We start from the raw sequence: 23628 nt of genomic DNA, 5'->3' as shown, positions 1-23628 counted from the left end.
GTGATGGATGATGCTTCTATTTATAGCCCTCCCAAGGTCGGTAACTGGCAGTTATCCTCCATAGCGTTAGTTGCAAGCAGGTAAGGTCGGTGTGCTTGTCTTCCACGCGAAGCCGGGGCTTGAGACACTGCAAAGTGGGGCCGTCCGGCCTCCCCTAGGCTGGCCGGCCTGGGGTTGCCGCCACGTGGCCACCGCCTTTTGGACAACGGCTCTGATCACTTCCTGGAGTCAGTTGACAGTTGGGTTTGCGCCGTTATTGCAGTTGCCAGGCCGGCCGGCCTTCCTCTGGCCCATCTCGGCCTCTGGTTTTGCCGAGACTTCACTCTGCTCTTGTGCATTCTCCAGGGAAGTGGGTTCTTGAGATATTTGTGACCTTGGGCTGCCTTGTGGATCTTTGGATGGATATTGAAGCCTTTCAGTGTATCTAATTGAACCAAGGCCCAACCCTCGACACAGAGCCCCATGAATGTATCACATTGCCACTGGTTCGAAGCCGGGGTCGTGTCTTTGGAGGTGCCAGGCCGGCCGGCCGGCCTAGGAGAGGCCGGTCGGCCTGAGATTTTGCCCTTTTATGCTCATTTTTGGTACACCTGTTCCTGCAATCATAACTCATCCAAAACTTGTGGAACTCGTCAGAAATAAATAGAGTATGAATGGAACATAGTGTAAAGCTCATGTTATTTCCGAGAAGTTGACGGATTAGAATGTGAAATTATGGCCGTCAACACTAGCCTTCACAGCAACAAAACCAGAGGAGTAATCATCATCGAACTTACTGTTGGACACAACCATCACAAATTTCGTAGCCTGGGTAGCAGCTCTAGGGATGCATGTCTTCATGTCCAAAGTTCCTAAATAAAATTAGTTTGGATCAGTTAAAGAACTGCTATTCGAAAAGGAATGCCAAGAATCACAACAATCTCATACAATATATGTTTACAAAAAACAAAAAATGACAACTTCAAGCAACTCAGGCTTGAACTTTAATAGCTCATGGAGATGATCTATATTGCTAAAAGTGTGTGCCATGAATCAAGAAAATATGTGGGCAAGGTCATAGCGGCATGCTGTGATGTAGTTAGGTGAGTATGTACTAGAGGTGATGCACACACAAGATTAGTATAAAAAAGATGTGAAAAGACAAAAAAAAGAGATCGGTAAAGTTATATTGTATTTACATTTAAATGGAAAAAAGCATAACTTGATTAGATGCTAGGCATTACACCATGCATTAGGAGCAGCAATACTTTTGTAAGCAATCAAAATTAATGGAGCAGGTCTGCCATAACATCAGTAAGTTTTTAAAAACTGGATGTACATTAATCCATTTGCACTTGAAAATGGTTTAATTAGCAGATAATCTTATGCAACAAAATCTGTACCAAATCGAAGTACCACTGACAAAAAAAAAGAGAAACCAGTGAGCTTGGAAATATGGCAAATAAAAATAGGGTTATTTTGAAAGGTAATGCCAAAGCAACGCACACATATGCGTTCATTCACGAATTATTATATGGAATACTAACCCCATGGAGAAGAAAAAGGTGTGAATTGCAAACATAAGTATCTAAATTGCATCCACCAGAACAATGATGGTTTCCAACCGTTGCAGCCTAACGATGCCATGAATATTGCAGCACAAACAATTTTCCCGTCAGATACACCAGAATTCAGACCACCGGAATAATCAAAACACAATAGGAAGAGCCATGACTGCCAAATTCATGATGAAGTTAAAAGCATAGTTTTCACGGTGAATAGAATCCAAAGTGCTAGCCACCCATCCACCTAGATAGACTTGGCATATGCACCAGATTCGATCATATGGAAGCACATACACGCATCAATCATTAGGAAACAGGACCATACGGAAAAAATTAATACACAAGTCTAGTAGACCTTACGACTTCGCAAAGCAATCGACGGGGACAAAAAGCCATTTTGGCTCTCCCCAGAATAAAATACCCCACCGCGCCTGTATTGGGCTACAATTTTTTTAGAGTTTTATTGTGCTACAAATTTCTGTCCTACGGGACCACTCCCCAAGCATGGCTACCGAAACGAACCCCACGAGATCAGGGAAGAAGCCAAAATTCAGAAGCGAAAACCCCGCCGTGCCGCGCGCCGCTTGATCGCCACACCGGACGACGAGAGAATCCGCATTCCGCAGTGATCCCCTCCCTCGGCCGCTTCGACGAGTTGGGCAACGTACGGGGGTTTTCAGCCTTACCAACAAAGGGAAATTAAGGACCACCAAGACTGCTACGAGGATGCATGTGAGGGAAGGGAGGAGGAGGAGGAAGGGGAGGGGGATACCTCCGGTGATCAGCGGCGGTGGCGGCCGCCGGTGGACGCGGGGCGTGCACCTCCGTGTTTGCTCTTCTGCTCGAGTTGGTTGTGTGTGCATTGTGACTTCTTTGGGGACTGAGGAGAGCAGCAGGCGACGGATAGGTGAAGGTGTCAAAGTGGCGTGAACTCTTGTCCTCTTCTGCTCTTTTTTAATTATTAGTACTCCCTCCATATCGAAATATTTGTCGTTGTTGACTTTTTACGTAAATTTTGACCATTCATCTTATAATGTTATTGCAAATACATGAAAACACAAGCCATGCTCAAAATACCTTTGATAATAAAGTAAGTCACAATCAAAATAAATGATATTTTTAACTTTTTATATAAGATGAATGGTCAAAGTTGGTAAAAGTAGTCAACAACAACAAATATTTTGGTATGGAGGGAGTAGTATTTTCCTTTTTACTTTGGAGAATAAAGCAACTGAAAGGATGATCACATGCGCTGAATTCGGGGATCTCTGTGGCTCCTCTTTATTTAAGTGACTCCTCATTTCAAATTCCATTTGCATGTTCCATCAGATTTTGGAGGACAAAACAACTGAAATAAGGATCTCAAGCGCTAAATTACATCGGTAATGGTGTGAGTCCTCATTTTCTATCCAATGTCCAGACGTAGCACCTTCATCAAAGTTTTGTGCAAAAAAAAAGATTTTCGCAGCTGAAGTACTTAATAATTGGTGTGACACTTCATTGCTGTTGCATTCTATTTGAAAAAAGTCCAATTTTTACGATTAAACATGTGCTTTTCGTGTCTCCATCTTCTTATAAGTTCTATGACATGGTTATCTGGAAAGAGGATCTCCATCGCTAAATTCATGTTCAGCGGTGGATTCAGTGTTTTACTAATTGGAACCAGCATAACACGTCGATAGTAGTTGACACGACGAAGAAAGATGGAGGTGGGCGAGACAGAGAGTTCATGACATTGGCAATATGCTGACGGTCTATTTTGACCCATTTTGACTATCAAATATCACGCAAAATATGAGTATCAAATGGAATATATGTTAGCATAGGATGATTTATTGACAATTCCACAAATGCTGGTCTGAAAATGTGCGAAGGTGATTTTTGATAAAAAAAAATGCAAGAAACTAGCAAGTATGGTCCAAGGTAGAAATGCCCAACCATATAAGGATCAAAAGGACCCACTTGACAACCTCACATGAGAAGGAAACACATCCCATGTGCATGAATGCGTCATCAATCGAAGACAATACCTTCTCGATCAATCAGGCGCGAGCACGAGGATCTATGGGCCCACCTGAGGGGGTAAACCGCCTTAAGACAAGCTATCACCCGTAACCGACTTATGGACCCACATGGCAGCCTCCCGGAGAAATTTGAAGGCGGTTGGTGCCACGTGGCGGTCGGTCGACCACAATGTTGGGGCGACCTAGTCTTGGGTCTTGGCGCCACCAACCTTCCCCTTCCATGTGTTGTCTCCTAAGTGGATGATAATGGCAGTTCCAGATGATAGGAGGCTCAACTCACGGCAGAAGACCCCTGGCTCCCTTTTATAAATAGTAGGGGGAGGGGGGTGGTCCAAATGATGCACACAACTCACATTCACTCCTCTCTTACTTTTAAAGTTAGGGGCTTGCCTTACAGTTTTAGTGCTGCCTAGGTAGTGCTAGGAAATTAGGGAGAGAGTAAGGGGAAGTCGAGGAGGCGCTGTGTTTTCCAGTGCTCAACGCTGCTTATCAATCATAGTATAAGTTTGTGATCTTTTTGTGTTTTAGTTTCTTAGCTAAGTATTGATAGTTCTCTAGTTGTTTACAAGATTGATTATTCACTAGTATTAGTGGATGTCTCTAGAGTATAACTTCTAATAAAGATGGATAATCCTGATCGACTCTAGAGTTAGTAGAAGACAATGTAGACGTGGTGTCTAGACTAGACTCTAGCCTTCGGTTGTTGTTACACCCCACGGTTTGTAAAAGTAGTCTGTAGGTGGTGACAACCCTATTTTGTGCGATCATAATCCTCCATGTTCGGGTGTACGACAGTAGCTTTATTATCAGAACTTCTGATGTTATCCAGGCAAAGCTGATAGCTCGAAGTAAACAACTAGTTAGTTTTATCTTACCTTTGATTCTTAGCCATGGAAATCCTCTCTACCCCTTACCTCTTTGGTAGTGTGGTGTCTTTGGACGAATTCGAGCCTTAGATAATATACTCACATTCATCAGTGGATACGATACCCTGTAATAGTCTTAGGTGGAAGCTCCAATGATATCAGTGCACTTGCAGATTCTATTCGTGATGCTCTAAAACGTCAATGCTATACATACAAAATTCAGATGTTTTTAATGTTGCACTCCTTGGCAAAAAAGTGTAGCGAAAGACACCTTAGTAGAAAAATGTGTGTCAAAATTAACCGTCAGCCACTCCGGTCCAATCACAAATAAACAACCTATGAACCATACCTTTTTTTGCGAGGCTATGAAACCATACTTAGACTATGATTCGACAAATGTTGTTTGCCCATAGCACGGTCATAGTTGTACTGAACATATCATGTCACTTCGATTGTGAGCTTGAAGGGAATCTTATCGCAGTATCTTATCATCCACTTAATGCCTCGAAGGTTCAATCATATGATAGTTTTTTTCTTGATAAATAACTATATCCTGTGTACAGGCCCTTGGTAACCTTTTCATTTCTTTTTACCAAACGAATCTTCATTAGTAAAATTTTGCTAGGAACACACACTACTACACAAAGTATTTGTAGGGGCGGTCAAAACGAGATTTTTAGAAACAGGCGTTAGACCCATTGCTGCTTTTTGCAGCTCAAAATAACATTTGCAGGAGCGGGTAACAAACCCGCTCCTAAAAATCTATTTTTAAGGGCAGGTCATGCCCTCACCCATCCTTGGAAATCCATTGTAAGGGCGGGTCATGTCCTAACCTGTCTCTAGAAATCGATTTGTAGGGGCGGGTGGGCACATAACCCGCCCTCTTCAAACAGATTTTCAGGGGTAGATCACGCCACCACCTGCCCCTACATATCGAGTAAAATATTAAAATAAATCGACGTGGCCGGAGCCACGCTGTCACACGCTTCTACGGTCGTGCACTGCTGTTCCCAGGGCCGCCGCTGCTCCTCCGCGCCATGGCATTCTAGCAGCAATAGGGCAGAGAGCGCACCGGCGAGGATGATGTGGGCACGCACTGCCTTGTCCAGCGAGAGGTCCCACGCCGCTGCCACTGCCGGAGGCCCCTAGCAGAGCAGATCTGCTGCAGGTCGTCTGCCCCGTGCGGCCGCTGCCCGCATCACTGCCGTTGCTCCGGGCCACTGCTGATCCATGCAGTCTGGTGCCGCTGCTCCATGCGCAGCCCCTGCTCCGCGCGCTGCCGCTGCGGGCACGTATCACTGTCGGGGCCCGCACCGACGGGCGCTGCTCCGTGCGCCGCCACCATCGAGCCTTGCAGCCACGGGCTGCTGCAGTGCGCGCCGCCGCTCCGTGCACCGCCGTCGAGCTCCGCGGCCACGGATCGCTTCTGCACCACTGTCAAACTCCGCTCCGGCGCAGCCATTACTCCGCGGGCCCGCCACACCGTAGGCCTATTGTGATGTGTAGAAAATTAAAAAAATATCAAATCCATATTTTAATGTATGTAATGATTAAGAGTGTGAAACTATAATATATAACTCACTCTATTCTCTCATACAATTCAAGATTTACTTTATGCTTTTACAATCATAATCATTATATACATTGAAATATGCTTTTGATATTTTTTGATTGTTCTATAGATCAAAATAGGCATATGGTACAAGTTTCACTTTATTCATGTGTTTTCCTATTTTTTTTAAATTAAATAGATTTCTGAAATAAATTTGAAAATTATTTGTAGTGGCTTACAGACCGTCCGCCCCACCTGGCTGGATCCTCCGCGTGTTCGGACATCCGAATCTTCTACAGTGAAGTTCGGACAACCCGTGGACAGTCCGCTCCCTTCTGCTGGACCATCCGCTATGTTGTCTGCGGTGCTATTTTATTTGAAGTAAATAAATTTCTGGAGATAAATTAAAAATCATTTGTAGGGGCGGGTGAGGGTGTGACCCGCCCCTACAAATGGTATTTTTAGGAGCGGGTCACCCCCTCAGCCGCTCCTAAAAATAGACCCATTTTTAGTAGCGGGGGAGGGGGTGTTCCATCCGTACGGTAACTTCGCTCCATTTGTAGTAATATGTCAAATTTTGACCCGCCCCCAATAAATTTAGGGTGTTCCTACAAATTGTTTTTGTAGCAGTGACAGTTCAACACACAATCTTTTTTTTCTTGGACCATGCCTTACCTATAGATGTGCGATTTCAGCGCGACTAGGCATGAGGGGGGAGACGTTAGTCTAGATGGGCAAGTGGTGGTCCAGAAGGATACTTTTCGGTATTTAGGATCGGTGCTACAAAAGGATGCCGACATTGATGAAGATGTTAGGCATAGAATTTCAGCTGGTTGGTTGAAATGGCGGCAAGCTTCTGGCATCCTTTGTGACAAGAGGGTGCCACAAAAGCTAAAAGCCAAATTCTATAGGACAGCAATTCGTCCGGCGATGTTATACGGTGCTGAATGTTGGCCTACAAAAAGGCGACATGTGCAGCAACTGAGTGTAGCAGAGATGCGGATGTTGCGGTGGTTTTGCGGGCACACAAGGAGAGATAGAGTCCGGAACGAAGTTATTCGGGATAGGGTCGGGGTGGCACCGATTGAGGAGAAACTTACTCAGCATCGGCTGAGATGGTTTGGACATGTCCAACGAAGGCCTCCTGAGGCGCCGGTGCGTAATGGGGTTCTTGAGCGGGTCGATAATGTAAAGAGGGGTAGAGGTAGACCTAAACTGACGTGGGATGAGTTGGTTAAAAGAGACCTTAAGGATTGGAATATCTCTAAAGAGATAGCTTTGGATAGGAGCGCTTGGAGACTAGCTATCAATGTGCCTGAACCTTGAACTTATTTCTTTCGGGTTTCATCTCTAGCCTACCCCAACTTGCTTGGGAAAAAAAGCTATGTTGTTGTTGTTGTTTGTTGGACCATGCCTTACCACTTATTTCATTAAGAGAATAAGAAAAAAGGTTACAAAGTTAGAATGCACAATCTTCATCGGTCTCTTCATCTCTGTTGTCCTCATAGTCCGAAATCTGCATTTTCCAAAGGTCCGAAAAACATAAGTCGATCTTGTTCAGACAAAGTGGTGAAGCAAACAACTGTAACTTCTGTTCAGTTTGTTAGCTCCAGCACCTGTCTTTATGTTTTGATTCCTTCTTCTTATCTAGTTGCATTTGGCTGGATGATTTTTGTCATCCTTAGTAATAAGGTCTCCTGATACCAGTCTGAAAATATATTCCATGCAAGAGAATAAAATTATGGCAAGAACAAACACTTGGTATAGTTTGGAAAAAACATAGGTCAACATGGAAGATTGGAAGGTGAAGTAAGATGCCAAAAGGCACTTGAATATTATTCAATTTAGAATTTGAGAATGCTCTTGATATGAACTAAACAAATACTTAATAATACATCAGATGGAGTACTTTCTATATGTCAGCAAAGAGGCATAATAATACATCCTTCTGCAGATGCCATTTCACATATATTTTTTACCAACAAAAGAAATCAAGGTAGCTACTGCAACTGTATTTGATATACAGATAATAATCAATCCTGATGTTATTGATTGTACATTATGGATTTAAACAAGATATCACAGTTAAATCACTGAATGATTTACGCAGATATGTCACAGTGTTTCCAGGTCATTAGATAATGAGGTACAGCTAGAGGCACATAGAAAGCAAGAAAGCCACCACGTCGACAAGAGAAGTACACCTTGGATGACTATTAACCATATTCAACCGGTCGCATGCCAAATTGTTCCAATGAAACTTCAAGAAGTTCGGAATTATAAGAGTATTCATTTCCTTTTCTGCGAACACAAAAACTTCATGTGTCTGAATTAATAGAAGAAAAGACCAGATGGGTTAGAGTTACAAAGGGCCACATGATCTAAGATCCAAAAACCAAAACTTTGCACCTAAAATATGATCAACATGCACCAAGGCACCATATAGAGGGCACATGTGATTCCTTTGGCTGAAATCACAAAGGCAGAACCAATCACGATATTCAATCACCAGGACTAGGCTACCTCTTCTCTCTGCCAATCCCTCTCATGTTCTCTGTTGCCTTTCTCTTAGATCTTTGCCGATCAAAGTTGGTCAACTTTGGCCCAATAACTCCTGCCTCGATGCAAGGCAATAAGAAAAAGATGGTGGATTTGCATATATATGTTGAGCCCACAACCATCCAAGCCCACCTATGTCTGATGTGGTGGTTCCACTAGAAAGCTGGAGTAGATCGGGCCGTTTATTTGGACCTCTAAAGATGGACCTAAATAATTTCAATCTGCATTTTAGGAATTTGTGGATCTAAACAAAACATGTGAAGTATTAAAGACAGGTCATACACTTTACTTTCAAAAATTCATGCGTTGATACATTTGATATTTGATTACTCTCTTTACCGTTACAGTTTAGCTCAACCAATATGTACTGTATCATTCTACTTTGATGTACAATTTTGACGTTGATGTATATTGATTTTTTTTAAGAAAGAACTTGGTATATTCAACCTTTGTGGTTTTCCACGTTGAGCAACATGAGAGGGAGCTACATACTGCAGTTTAAGCGCAGAGCAGTGCTCTAAAAAGCGATAGTGAAGTGCAAGTTACAGCTTCATATTTGCATCTACGAAGTACAAGACTAGAATAATCTGAAACACCCGATTCAGAAGTCAAACATTGATGAGGCCCGTAATCTAATGGGAATGTAGTTTGTAAACACTTGTGATAGCGGTGCACATGGATATATAACAACACACTTTGCCTCCTACATATATATATATATATATATATATATATATATATATATATATATATATATATATATATATATATATATATATGCATCCGAAGACGCACAACGGCAAGGGTAATCTAGAATAATTCTCCAAATCGCAAGTAGGAGCAACAATAATCTCAAAAGAAACCTCGCAAAGATCGACCGTAAAGAAAAAGCCACTGCAAATTCGCAATCACAATGATCGAGATGACCATACAAAAATAATGAATCAGCCGAGCAGCTGACTGTGAGCGAGCGATCCATTGTCGCCGCCAGCTCAGTGTGATCGCGTTCAGCGGAACTGGGCGATGGTGCGGTAGTCGGCGTTGCCCCTCCAGTTGACCGGGATGACGTTGTTGGCGACGAGGACCTTGCCGGAGTCGCTGCGGACGCGCAGCGAGAGGGGCGGCTTGAGCGGGTGTCCGGGGTCGATCCTCCAGACGGCGCCCCAGGACTCGTAGAGCGGCCGCCACGTGTTGGAGTTGGCCTCCTGGAGGTCCACCTGCACCACGGCGCCGTCGCTGCCGGCGTAGTACACGATGACCGCGAAGTAGAAGGGGTTGCAGCCGCCCATCACGTGGAACCTCACCGGCAGGCCGCTGTAGCTGCAGGGCACCCGCCGGAACTGGATGTCCAGGATGCCGGCGCTGCGGAGCTTGTCGTTGTACCCGGGCCTGGCCATGGCGCCGAACGCCGTGCCGCTGAGGTCGAAGTGGTAGGGCGCGACCTTGGTGTCGTAGTTCACGTCGGTGATGATCACCGTCTTGGGCTCGCCGGAGCAGGCAGGGTTGTTCTTGCTGGTGCACTTTATCTGAATCATAGGCGGAGCGATCAGAACGTATACGTGGAGATAGAGCTGCATTGTGCCACTAGTCACTGCTATATATCCAGGCCGTCCATTGCTAGCTAGCTCGTACCTGGTAGCATGCGCCGCAGCCCTTGCCGTCCAGGAACAGAGGCTGGTTGCCGCACGACGTCATGGAGTTGAACGGGTACAGGTTGGTGTCGCTGTACCCACAGCCGCCACCTGCAGATGGTGCCGATCGATCAGCATCGCGACCGGCGACGAGAGTGGTCTCAGACGCACAACACGTACGGCAGCATTAGCTCCGGCACATACCATTGTTGTCAGGGCCGGCGCCGTTGGGGCGGCCGTACCAGGTGGCCCTGGCAGGCCGCCAGGTGCTGCTGGGGGTGGAGCCGTCGGAGTAGTACAGCTCCCTGCGGGCGGAGGTGTCGTTATTGTAGCTCGGCTCGGCGTGGGCGCCCAGCACGGAGACGAGTGCTGCAACTGCAACCAGTGCAATAGCCTTGAAGGAGACCATCGCGGCGGCCATGGATCGATCCCAGCTTGGTCTCTACTGCTTCTGGCTCGATTTAGGAACGAGGAGACGGCATGGCCGTAGAATTTATAGGCAAGTCAAGTAGCTTGGTCGCAAAAGGGATGGCAAATTCAGCGTACCCGTGATCTTGCACTCATCCTCGCACCCGACGTGCCGCCGTGTTACTCATTAGCGCACCCGACATGTGTGCAACTAACAGAGACGATGTCTTCCAAACCAAAAAAAAGGACGATGTGCCACCACGTACGAAGTTAATTACCGACCTAAACTTGAAAACAACAAATATTCCGTTCGGATATTCTATAGGTGCATGTATGGTCGCTCGCGTATGGTTGCCCATTTAAGAAGTGTGATATGGTGGTAGCTGCAACATACAGCTGCTGCAAATGTGACGGAAAAGCCATCATATATAAGCTAGCTTTAGATCATGCGAGGCATAAACTCTGAGCTGACTTTCTTTTAATGCTGCTTAGATACTGGTCCTTGGACCTTGGTTACTAATACCTATTAGAACCTCTTCCGAGCATGGAAATTGAAGAAACGCAGGATTTTAGTAGGTATGCAAGTGCAAATTAAAGAATAGAATTGTGGGTCACACAAAAACAGAGGAACCGACGGGGTAAACATACGGAACACCGGGGGGTTACAATTACAGATAGACCCAAGCAAAATTATTCTGTGAGGTGAGAGACCCCTTGTCAGAAATCCTCCAAATTCTTATGAACGAGGTCCAATGCTTTAATCCAAACACTGCTAGAGGAAAAGGTTATTAGTACCGGACAGGAACCCCATGTAAGTACCGGCTCCCCACCCGGTATCATCTGGTCGGTATTAAGTGCACGTGCACTTAGTACCAGTCAGTCTGTCTAGCTGTCTGGTACTAAACGGCTACCTGTTTTTAAACTCTAATTGTTTTGACACTCTTCAGTTTGAGGCGAACGCATCGTCCCACGCCATATGGGATGTAATCAAGGTTCACAGCTTTGTTTCAGGCTCAGTTTTTCTAAAAATGTCGACAAGTAAAAAAAAGTGTTTATTTCGAAACATGTCTATATCGTTTACCTTAACCCCGCGGTGATGACACTTCCATTCGGGGCCAACATTGATATGCTCAATACGGTGCGGTACAAGAACGAGATGAAGGAGTACGGCCTTGGTGCGCCGTCGACCATTTTGCTTCGCTGCTGGTCCGAGCGGCGGAGCAAAACGACCGATAACGCACCTTACCTGGGCTAGTAACTCAGTAACAGGTATGAACTAGAAAAATGCTGCGCCGTTGGTGCCCCCACGCGCTTGTAAAGTTTTGTTGCGGGCTCTATCAAATTTGATTGGGTTGTTAAACTGTTGAATATGTCTATGGGTCGTCCATGTGTCCTTAGCGAGAATGCTTGTATGTGGCAGTCATCATAGGTGTCAATATTGTGGTATATGCAGTGTGTAAATGTGGGAGATGATTCAACCCGTGACCGATACAAATTAAGAGGGTTGGTTTCGCAAATGTCTGGGGGATTTGTGAATTTGGTGTTTTTGGAGTGCAGATTGGTTTTTGCCAAAGTCTAGGAGGTTTTTTTTCATAAGATTGCCATATATAGAGTGTGTGTCGTTTCGTTAAAATTTAGAGGGTCTTTTGTATAATTTATATTCACAAAGTTTGGGGGCTCTTTTACAAAATTGCTATTTATGGACTGTGGATTGATTTCACTAAAGTTTAAGGTATTCTTTTGCAAAATTTACATCTCCATCTGTGTGACACCCTAAGTGTTTAAAAGGCAAAATTAAGCAAAGCAAATTAAATGACCATATAAATGAGAGTGCAAGGAATTAAATCAAGTAGTAAAGGTTAATTTAAATTCAAACTCACAATTTTGAATAACTCATGTGGCCATCCTTTATTTAAACTCAAATCATGATACAAATGAGTTACAAAAATAATGGTAGGCTGATTTTAGTACCTTTAGTAACATGTGCCTAATAGTTTTTTCATCCAAATTCAATTAAAAATTGAGTGAAACTTAAGGCTCTTTTATGCATTATGAAATTTATAAAATAGTTTAAAAACTGAAGCTCAAATGAAAAAGTTCCTGAAACAAAAGTTGTAGATCTTAAAAAACTACACAAAATTGGTATTCAAAAGTTTTTCATTTGAGTCCAGTAAGATAGAGATAATTTTATTTTACACATCGGTCCCTAGATTTTTTGGAATTCACAGAAAGGCCCTTATTGCTATGTTCCCCCCACACCTCCCCCTCTCTCCGGCGCCGTACGCCACCGGTAGACGCCGTCCATGGCGCGCGCAGGCGGCCAAGTGGCCCCAGCGCCCCTGGGTTTGCCAAATCTGCTCCGCCCTGGGTTTCTCCCCTGCAGGAGGCGTGTCCCGGCCAGCTCAGGAGCCGCCATGCTGCCCGCCCGCCGTCGCCGAGGCCACCAGCGCCGTCACCTCGCCGGGCGACTGTCTCCAGGCCTGAATCAACCTTTCCCAGACGCCTCTCGCTTCGCCCTTAAGGGTCCGAGCCTATAAATACCGCCCCCGGTCTTCCCTCGCGCGTACACGCCTCCTCCGCCGCTCCGCCATCACCTCCATCGTCGGCGAGCCCTGCCCCGCCAATGACGAGACCCCTCCGCCCCTACATTGCCCCGGCCGAGAACCCTCCCACCTTCCTCAAGCTCCAGTGGAGCTGCTGGACTTTCCCACGCCGGCCCGAGCTCGCCGGAGCAGGGCATCTTCCTCCGCCACGCCTGGTCCACTGCTAAGCCCCCTCCTCTGACCACTCCAAGCCCAACCCCGGCCACCAAAAGGTTCGCCAGGGACTCCTCTTCCTCCTCCGCCCCTTAGCCCTCGCCGCCAGCGCCGAGCCTCGCCGAAATCGAGCCGGATTTCCCGAGCTCCCGTCGGCCAGGGACCTCATTGCAAGGAACCAAATAGTATTAGGGTCTTAATTGTAAGTTTCCAGGGGCTAAAACGAAAAAGTAGCATGAACTTTTGAATCTCATGCTTTGAACTTTAAAAATTCTTAATAAATTGTAGAAAAATGGGAAAAATGCAAAATAAAATGTTCTAGAATTCTTGTAACAAGATCTACAAATTTGTACACAAACCCATGGACAGATTCTGGATATTTTTATCTTTAGGTTAAATGCAAGATTAAATAGAGAATAATTGTTCTAGGAGTTGTACTCATTAACTCTAGATGATTTTTGGCTGAGACGTGTCTCATACTATTTCTAGCATATGGTAAAAAATTGAGCACAATTGGATATCTGTAACTAGTTGAGAACCTGAAGATTTTCAGATCTACTAGTGTACTTCATGTATTATTTTCGGTAAAAATATTAAATTACTGTGTCTGAAACGTTTTCCATGAGTTTATATTACTAGAATCTTAGTACTGCACAGGTTTGGAAATTTTTGGATCTGTGTAGCTATATATTTGATTTAATCCATATTAAGTAGGTCTTTATTGTAATAAATAGTTCCTGTGCTTAGAAAAATTTGAAAATATTTGTGGTTCTACCATTTGGTCATATCATCACACCTGTAAAATTTGAGACCCATTGATTGTGCAGAACTGTAGTTACATTTTATGCAGACTATACCATAGCTAGAATTATTATTTTTGTTCTAGTCAAATTCATGCATGAATGCTTATGATATTTGTGTCCATGCTTAATCTATGTATCTAGATGCTATACAAAAAGTTTTTCATGGTTTACTTGATAGTTTATTTTTCGAATAATTATGCATGCTTACAATTAGATTTATCCACTATTAATTGTAATTTTTGTTATAATGCTCCATATTTTTACTGAAGTATATCTAGGTCTAAGTTAAGCTTTGTTAAAAGTTTAGTACACAGAAACTTTGTAGAACTCCCTGTAGAAATAAAACTTGATAGCTTAATTATTAAATTGTCGAATTTATATCTCCTGATATATGCTTAGATTAATACTGGACAAATTACAATACATGTAATATCATGTATGTTCATGTAAAATTTTGAGGTCCAGAATCCATGCACATCATTCTTTACAAAATTAGTTTGATTCTAGCATATTTTGATTTAAGAATTTTTCATGATTAGATATCTTGCTCTTATTACCTGAAATGTTTACTGTAAATTTTAAAGTATATATTCTGTCATGTGTAAAATTTTCAGCATCAAATTATGTCTACAACTTTTGTTTCTAATCTGAAAATTAATAACTTCCACCCAACGCATTTTATGAAGTAAAGTAAACAAAGTAACTATTCCATGAACTATTGCCCTGTAAATTGAATAAACAAGTTTACCACTGAAATTACATATTTTGTTTGATTACAATTTTATAGTGAAGGAAAGAATTAATTTATAGCGTGTTGTAACAAATGTCATCTCTGCATGCATATAGAGTGCATACATTTGTCCGACGGAGATTACGAATTGATTCATGCCAACAAATCCACTCCAGAGAGTGCCTCTTTGAATTTAACTGACTTGAATCAAGACATGGGCCAAAGTCCAGAAGAGCCAAAGGCTAGCAGTGTTGTTGACACCGTTTTTTGACACGTGTTAAGGAAGGTGATTTTTGTGAAGAGGAGGTGGCCGATTTAGAAGAAACCAAAAGTTGCACAGTTTTGCAATCGGCCGATGGAGTCCGTCCGATGGGCCAGAAGAATATGCTTTGAAGATGCTGATCCACTAGCTCTAGTATCCGTCCGATGGAGAGTTGCCGATGAAGTCAAGAGAGGAGGAGAGGATCCGGACTCTACGAGAATCTTGATGATTCGGTTGTAGTATTTAAAGTAGTTTATCTTTAGATAGTCTTTTCTTTTAAGTCAAGTAATGTTTGCCGTAATCGGCTAGGACTTGATAGCGCTAGGCTATATATATCAGTTGTAAGGGACCGGAAAAACTTGATACACATCCAATACAACAAACTTTACAATTCTTTTGCACTTATTCGGCGACTTCGTCTTTTCTCTTCTTTTTTCGACGAGTTCTTTCAAGTTGATCAAGGACGCCCCACATTCGAGCGACTTGATTTGCTGGTGAGTTTTTGTTTTACCGAGTATATTTGAGCTTTAGCTACCGGGCGCATCGCTGTGGCTTCGTTCAAATCTATTCAAAAGTTATCGAGTTTATCTATGCTTTAACTTCCGAGCGCATCATTGTCGTCTCATCTAGATTTATTCACCAAATATCGATATCGGCTAGATTTGTAGGTTTCCTACGCTTTTTGGCCATTATCACATCTAAAAACATACTAGATCGGCTTTAGGTTTTGGAGTGACACTTTTGTTATCTCAAGAGCCGGTTTAGATCTGTTTTTAGCTTCACATCATCTAAGTTACACATTCGTAGCTTAGATCTTGTCATACATGCACGATCGGCTATTCGAAGCCAATTTTGTCATTTAGTGTATCGGCTGATTCTGCCGATGCGCTCTTTACTACGCGCTTGTATTTAATATTCTTTTATCGTCTATAGTATCGGCAAAACTTGCCGATACGCCCATCTGAGAGATATTTGGAATCCCAGCCGATACGCTCTCGAATTTGACTTTGTTTTCTCCCTTATCAATTTCAGGTCAAATTGACTGGCACGCTTGGTTGACTTTTCCGTGCTTGGCAAACACTTGCCCTAGAATTCCAGTGTGTTAATTTTTGTGTCAACAAGTGCCCAAGAAGGCAAGCCCTGATGCATTTAATTCTAATATTTTAGCCTATTTATTCAATATATATTGTTTTAATAATTTTATTTGCGCATTTAAGTTTTCAAGCGTTGTTTGTAACCTTAGATGCATGTTTCTAGGTTCCTATGCAATGTTTATCCGGGTTATCTCGACTAGATGATTGGCTATAATTAGGACCGATAAAAGTTGAGTAGTTTTTTGCTACTCGCGAGATTATAGGAGTTGCGTGCTTTTACATTCTGCAATAATGTAAGGATGACGGACGGGGTTGTGGTACTTGTGAAACCCCGTCTGTGTAGTGAAAGGATGTTAAGGTCGCGGTGTATGGTACATTTCGTTAAGTTTTTGAATGTACTAGCCACATGCCCAGAAATATGGTAATCGGTAAGCTTAAGTATCTGATTGGACCGGCGAGTGGAATGATCATTCATCCTCTTCTGAATGTTGGTTCAGGATGGTCGCGACATGCGGCTGCAGAGTGGTCGGACTCTGTAGTCGAGGGAATGACCCGGGTCCACGGACCGGAAAGAAAGGGGAAAAGTCGTGTGGGTGGCATAGTTTCTCATACGTGTGTGTTAGGTTCACATGGCTAGGTTAACAAATTCGATTCGAATCGTTCGCCTCTCACGGTTTGAGACTGCTTAACAATTTCGGTCACATAGAGTAACAAGTGGGTCACATAGAGTAACAAGTGGAACATGTTGATGATTAATTCTATTGTATGATTAATGCTTTACTACCATACATGTTTAGAGATAAGTGATTATCTAGAATGGTTAATCAACATAGAATCTGAAAGATAAAATTTGAAATTAAGGACCTACTCTTTGTTGTTTTTCAGCAAAATAAACCTAGAGCTTTACAAAGCCTTGCATGTCTAGATAACGGACTATGTATATCCGGTGACGGGTAAGCCTTGCTAAGTATTAGTTGCTCAGCCTTACTTGTGACACTATTTTTCAGGTACTAACTTTGAGAAATGATTGCGGGTTCGACTTGGCCCTTTACTGTGCCGCCGGGTCGGTCAGTTGAGTGGGACGGTCCCTCAGCGAGCGCTGATACCCCTCCTGCTGAGTGATGTTACGTACGGGCTTCATCGTGGCATCTTATCTATCGCTAGTTGTCGTACTTTAATCTTCCACTGAATAATGAAACTCTGATGAACGGTAGTAGTTTAAAAACTCTGTAGTACTTTACAATTCTGAACTGGTTTGTAATAAATTTAATTCCGCTGCGACTCTGAGTTGTAAGAAATGTTCTGTGTTGTACTCTCTGGGCTCGCTTTCATGTGAGTTGTTGTTTGTTCAATCCCGGATTGTGTGGCTTTAATCGAGACTTTACTCGAGGAACCACGGTCAAAGTTTGAGTTAGATCAGAGTTACCTAGCAACAATGATTAGCGCACTCGGGCCCAATTTATTTTGGGTGGTTCCGCCACAATCTGTTCCTAGCCATTGGATTGGCCGATCCGACGGTTGAGAAATTAGGAGTGATGTGGCCACTTTCCTGGTGCAGAGAATGCACGAGGAAAGATGTACGTGTGAACAAGAGATCTTGCGTGCATGTTTGCCAACTTGATTTTGTAGTATTTTCTTCAACTCCCTACTTGACATGTACGGAGTATATACATATATATATATACATATATATATATGGTTACATACACTACACAGCATGGTATATTTCGTTCAAACTAGCGATCGTGGGCGGGGAGATCACTCACGTTGCCTCCTCCAAATCTCCCACGCATCTCAAGGCACGAACGCACGCACGCACGTACAAATACAATAACAAAACTAAACAATGCTCGGGTATCGGGCGAACAATGAATGCTTCAATTTGGGACGATCGCTTGCGGTTTCAGGGGAACTGGACGGAGGATGGGTAGTCGGTCATGGGCTTCCAGTCGGCCGGGATAACGTTGTCGGCCACCAGCGTCTTGCCGGAGTCGCTGCGGATGCGCAGCGAGAAGGGCGCCCGCAGGGGGCGGTTGGTGTCCAGCCGCCACACGGCGCCCCACGACACGCGCATCGGCGTCCACGCCCCCGTCGGCCGCCCCGTGGCGCCGTCCGTCTCCATGAGGTCGACCTGCACCACGGCGCCGTCCTTGCCGGCGTACTGCACCAGCACGGCGAAGTAGTTGGGGTTGGACCCCACCTGGACGCGGAAGTTGACGGTCAGGCCCTTGTAGTTGCAGGGCACCCGCCGGAACTGGATGTCGATGATGCCGGCATGGCGGAGCTTGTCGTTGAGCCCCGCCTTGGCCATGGCGCCGAACGCCGTGCCGCTGAGGTCGAAGTGGTACTTGGCCACCGGGTAGTAGTTCATGTCGGTGATGATCACGCGCTTCGCCCGGCCGGAGCACGCGTCGTGGGTGCTGTTCAGGCACCGTATCTGGGTTTCAAATTGATCGAATGGTTAATGATTGCTGTGCAGGTTAGACTGAATGGTTCTGGATCGCTAGCTGGAGTACAGACGACAGTAGTACTCCCTCCATCCATTTTTGATAGCTATATTTCAAAATTTCAAATGTTCAAAAATGATATATTTGCTATTGGTATGGATTGTGGTAATAAATAACACTAGAAACGAGAAGTTCCTAGTTAAAATATTGGATGACCAACAAAAAATCTATATTGCATTTATGAGATTGATAAGCAAACATGATTTCCTTGATCATTGTGGCATATGAAAATATATTTATCATACTTGAAATGGAGAGAGTACCTGGTAGCAAGCGCCGCAGCCCTTGCCGTCCTTGAACAGGGGCTCGTTCCCGCACGACGTCATGGACATGTAGGGGTACTGGTTGGTGTTCTTGAACCCGCACGCGCCGCCTGCAGACACGACACGTCGGACACTCACACAATGGGACGGCGAAAAAGCAACAAGCAAGTGTCGTGCATACCGTTGTCGTCGGGGCCGGCGCCGTTGGGCGCGCCGTACCAGGTGGCCTTGGCCGGGAGCCAGCCGCCGCCGGGCTTCGCGGCCTCGGCGCCGTACGAGGCAAGCACGGCGTACAGCGCGACGGCGAGTGCCGCAGCAGCAACCTTGGAGGAGGAGACGATCACAGCGTCAGCCATCATCCCAGCTTGATCGTATATATGTTGTGTGTGTGTGTGTGTGTTCGGTTACGTTGATGGATCGGAGAGGGACGACATCGCCGGTGCATTTATAGGCGGAGGGGCCGAAAGCCGGGGGCTGGGTGAGCAGACCGATCAGTCGCCGGCCGGCGGCCTCGTCGAGCACGACGGGGGCGTGCCGTGTGGGAGGTGCAAGGTCACATGGCCACCGGGCGAAATGGAGTGCGCGGCTAGCGACCTCGCCGTTACAAAATGCGATCACGCCCTGGCGGTTATGTGGCTTGCTACGGATGTGTAGTACGCTCGGACCGTACACCCACCATGGCCTGCCGATGATCGGCAGAGCAGGAATCTGCTTGGGGGGTTTTCATCTTTTGTTTTGACTATCTATCTCAAGGCTACATATGTAAATCTTGAATTTGATCATCGCCGAGGGGGACTTGCGCGTTGTGTAGAACTTCTTCTATCTTAATCAAAAGGTATATGACTTTCTTGTGTATTCGATAAATTTTTTTTATGGTGCTCAATTTGGAACGTTTCTTTATTATTATCTAATAAAGGAACTACGATTGTATATATATTAGCAGTAGTGTCAGTTTCTCTCAGAAAAGGGACAAATCTGTATTATTGTTGCATCTGAATTCGACATTTCTCTGACATACCCCATTCTTGCGAAGCCTAGGAAAAGGGACAAAACGGACAGAAGCAAGGGAAAACCGGACGGGCGGCAGGTCGACGCCACGACCTGGACGTTATATCCGACCTTTGGGTCATGGGAAGCAATCATCGTAGCTGTAAAACCTCACGTGTTAATCACCTATAATCAAGACTAATCACGGGCTTAATTAGTTAATTAGAAACCTAATCTTTCGGGTACAAATCGAGTCACCAAAAATCGACTCAAGTTCAGTACAATTTTCTGGAGCCGGGGAAACCCGGATACTCCGGGTTTGCACCCAGATATTCCGGAATTACCCGGATACTCCGGATTTGTTTCCGGATAGTTCGGACCTGGAGTTTCTATATCACGTGTCTTAGCTCTTGCACTGTTTCCAAATGTTAAAACATCAGCTCTTCTCTATTCCTCACTCCCTCACGCTCACCCTCACTCTCTCACGTCACTCTCTCCCTCTCTCATGTCCACTCCCTCCCTCACTCTCTCCCTCAAGTGCTCTCCCTCTCCCTAGAGCCCTAAACCCCAAATCCTCCACTCCAACTTGAGCTCAAGGCCAAGAAGGCTTCAAGATGGCGAGGATCACCTTCTTCTCCACATGTTCCTCCCCGGGAAGTCCTGGGTTTCAAGTTCTTTGCGCGGGGAAAAGCTCGTTCAAGGTACTCCAACTTGTGCCGGCCCGATCTATCTTTCTAGGAGGTTCTAAGTGATTTCCTTTGGTCAATCATCTCCTTATGCATCCTTGAACTAGGATTCAAAAGGGTTTCAATTTTGGTGGGCTAGTTTTTCCATCATGAGGATTTCTGTTCTTGGTAGAAAAAAATGCTGTCGGACCCGGAGACTCCGGGTATAAGCCCGGATACTCCGAATTTGGGACACTCCGGGAAAAACTCCGGGTATGGATACTCCGGATTTTTAACATTTCGGGGACAACTTCGGGTATAGACCCGGAAACTCCGGATGTATCCGGATACTCCGGATTTTCACCCGGATAGTCCGGACCTAAAATTTTATATCACGTGTTTTGGGTCATGTGACTGTTCCCAAATGTTATTACACCGTTTTCTCTCCTTTCCTCTCTACCTCACGAGCTCTCCATTTCCCCTTGGCCCTAAACCCTGTTTCAGGTATAGGAGCTAACTAGGTTTCCCATCGGTGGGCTCGATGTGGCGCCTTGTCTTCACGTCTCGGTAGTCCTCGGCTTATTTAGTTTGTTTTATTTATTCTCTAGTAAAAATGCTCTGTAAGTTAGATTATCTTCCGTGCTGTCATATCTTTTGTAAATTTTAAATTTAAAGCTGTTTGTAAAAATCTTAATATATTTTGCTATTTTTATAAGATTGTATCGTGCTGGTACCTTCTGCGCTCGCCTTCGTGCGAAACTTCTGGTGTGTTTCGGTCGGCCTGTGGGTTGAAAGCAGCCTGTCAAGTTACACTTAATTAAGCTAATGCACCTGATGCGTTCGGATGATGACGGTTACGCTTAATTAAGCGTTTTAACTCGGCGGATGTGTCACAATAGCCGTATTATTTGTTCCTTTACGGTTGTGCTAGCCACACAACGCGAACTATGCGGTAGTTATGTGCGACTAACTTACAGAGGCGTGCAGTACGTAGTGTGAAACGAGGAGAGTGTTGGTGATATGCCCAAGAGCCCATCATCACAATACGGTTTAAAGGCCCAAAAGGATATTGATCCAAGAGGAATTAGGGTTACTAATGGGCCTATGAGATAGAAGCCCATTAGTACGCCCTATATATACGAGGGAGGGGCTAGGTGGCGAAACCCTGAGAGCTGCGCCACCTCCCTAGCCGCCGCCCCTCCCTCTCTCTCTCGGCCGCCGCCCTTGCCGTGCGTGTGGTGCTAGCACACCGACGCCCGGCGTTTCATCCCCGTACGTGTGGACTCCGTGGAGGCGCTGCTACGACTGCTGCGCTGATCGGCTGCTGGGATCAAGTACGAGGAGCTCGGTTCGTGGGACGTGATCGACTACTTCCTCTACATCGACGCGCGACTTCTTCCGCTGCGCTGTGCGTCTAGTGGTAACGATCTTTGATCTTCTACTCGCAAGTATCTTAGGTATATGCGGTAGTGATGCTAGCGTAGCCTACCCGTTTCCTACAGAGAGGACGCCGTGAAACTGCAGACGCGGAAAACAAGACCGCGCGCCAGGCTAGGCTTCTCCTCGACGTCTTGGACATCTGACCCTGACTCTCTTAAGCTAGGGGCCATTGAGAATGCGCAATGGTTTTTTGTCTGATAAATAAAAGAAGAATGTGCAATGGTTTACCCGCCGAAAAAAAAAGAAAAATAATGTGCAATGGTGCCCACAGTATGTATTCAGCAAAATATTTGCATGTAGCATATTTATCATTTGTTCGGACTTTTCAAATTGTACGAAAATGTTCCAGGCTACTTGCAAATACTATAGGAGTATATATGTGCGGCTAAAACGGACCCCCACACAATCCTACACCGTGGCAACGACAACTGTTCCGCTTATGATGTCGCGTGCAGCCAGCGCCGCGGCGCGGAGGAGGATCACCGTTGTCCGCAGGCGCGGCGCGGCCGGCGTCGCTCACGTGTGGCGTACGCGGCGGCGGCGGCGGCTAGCGTAACGCAGCAAGCGTGCGGCCCGTGCCGCCGCGTGCGTGCGCAAGCGAAACGGAAGGGACGTCCCCCAAGTCACCCGGCCGCACGCGACCGCGAGGCCGGGCCGGGGAACGCCGGCACGGCTGCAAACGCAGCCAGAGTCAACGGAGAGTTGGGAGGGTGGCTGGGCGCAACCGTGCAGGACGTACCCAAAGTCAATCCAATGATGAGGCACTAGCCTCGTGATTACGCAAACCTCACATGGCTCCTAACCTTCCCTTTCTGAGCTTATATTTTAGAAGTAGTACATGAGTATATTACCTCCGTATCTGATACTGCAAATAGCTTCAGGGGAAGGAATTCAAGGAAATAACCAAGTGCATCCGCCTTCAAGACAAGCCGGAATGGAAGCTAGTGTAAGCACAGCACCAATTTTGTGTTAGCAGCTCAAGCACATGCGCTTAGTTTTACTGCACGGGCATAGGTTCATGAGTTCACCACGCACTTTTTATATGTACAAATATACTCCATCTGTTCCAAATTATAGGTCGTTTGACTTTTTCAACCCTAAATTTGACTACTCATCTTATTCAAAAATTTATGCAAAATATCACTTTTTTTGTTGTGAATTGCTTTATCAATACAAGTTTTTTAAGAGTGACTTAATTTTGACTATGTTTGCACAAATTTTTTGAATAAGACGAATGATCAAACTTGATGTCAAAAAAGTCAAATGATCTATAATTTGAAACGGAGAGAGTAAGTCATTCCAAGAATCTTGGAAAGTCAAATCATCTCAAAATTTGACCAAAATTATAGAGAGAAACACAAAAATTTATGACATCAAATAAATATACTATGAAAATATAACTAACAAAGAATCTAATGATACTTAATCGGTATCGTAAATGTTATTATCTTGTTATATAAATTTAGTTAAACTTGAAAATTTTTGACTCTCCAAGATTTTTGGGATGACTTATAATTTAGAACAGAGGGAGTACAAG

General features: G+C 44.9%; 2 protein-coding genes across 2 annotated transcripts; both read right to left on the bottom strand.

Moving 5' to 3' along the window:
* Positions 1 to 9376: 9376 nt before the first annotated feature.
* On the bottom strand, positions 9377 to 10615 carry LOC120691771 (expansin-B2-like). Its single transcript, XM_039974962.1, has 3 exons — positions 10381 to 10615; positions 10178 to 10287; positions 9377 to 10071 (listed from the first exon to the last, which is right to left on the bottom strand). Exons 1-3 carry the CDS (start codon positions 10595 to 10597, stop codon positions 9553 to 9555), a joined length of 846 nt encoding a protein of 281 aa, XP_039830896.1. The 5' UTR covers positions 10598 to 10615; the 3' UTR covers positions 9377 to 9552.
* Positions 10616 to 17837: 7222 nt separating this feature from the next.
* On the bottom strand, positions 17838 to 19418 carry LOC120692123 (expansin-B6-like). Its single transcript, XM_039975354.1, has 3 exons — positions 19181 to 19418; positions 19000 to 19109; positions 17838 to 18666 (listed from the first exon to the last, which is right to left on the bottom strand). The coding sequence occupies exons 1-3, from the start codon at positions 19356 to 19358 to the stop codon at positions 18133 to 18135; spliced, it is 822 nt and encodes a 273-aa protein (XP_039831288.1). The 5' UTR covers positions 19359 to 19418; the 3' UTR covers positions 17838 to 18132.
* Between the last annotated feature and the right edge of the window lie 4210 nt (positions 19419 to 23628).

This window comes from Panicum virgatum, chromosome 9N (genome assembly GCF_016808335.1).
Source record: "Panicum virgatum strain AP13 chromosome 9N, P.virgatum_v5, whole genome shotgun sequence".
In the NCBI taxonomy this organism is placed as follows: Eukaryota; Viridiplantae; Streptophyta; class Magnoliopsida; order Poales; family Poaceae; genus Panicum; species Panicum virgatum.
This window is presented reverse-complemented; position numbering and strand designations above follow the sequence as displayed.

Excerpts from the sequence above, each read along its gene's own strand:
- LOC120691771 (XM_039974962.1), bottom strand. The coding sequence starts at position 10,597 with ATGGCCGCCGCGATGGTCTCCTTCAAGGCTATTGCACTGGTTGCAGTT. Across the intron at positions 10,288-10,380 it reads CGCCGGCCCTGACAACAATG|GTGGCGGCTGTGGGTACAGC; the intron begins GTATGTGCCGGA and ends CACCATCTGCAG. Across the intron at positions 10,072-10,177 it reads GCTGCGGCGCATGCTACCAG|ATAAAGTGCACCAGCAAGAA; the intron begins GTACGAGCTAGC and ends CCTATGATTCAG.
- LOC120692123 (XM_039975354.1), bottom strand. The coding sequence starts at position 19,358 with ATGATGGCTGACGCTGTGATCGTCTCCTCCTCCAAGGTTGCTGCTGCG. Across the intron at positions 19,110-19,180 it reads CGCCGGCCCCGACGACAACG|GCGGCGCGTGCGGGTTCAAG; the intron begins GTATGCACGACA and ends TCGTGTCTGCAG. Across the intron at positions 18,667-18,999 it reads GCTGCGGCGCTTGCTACCAG|ATACGGTGCCTGAACAGCAC; the intron begins GTACTCTCTCCA and ends TTTGAAACCCAG.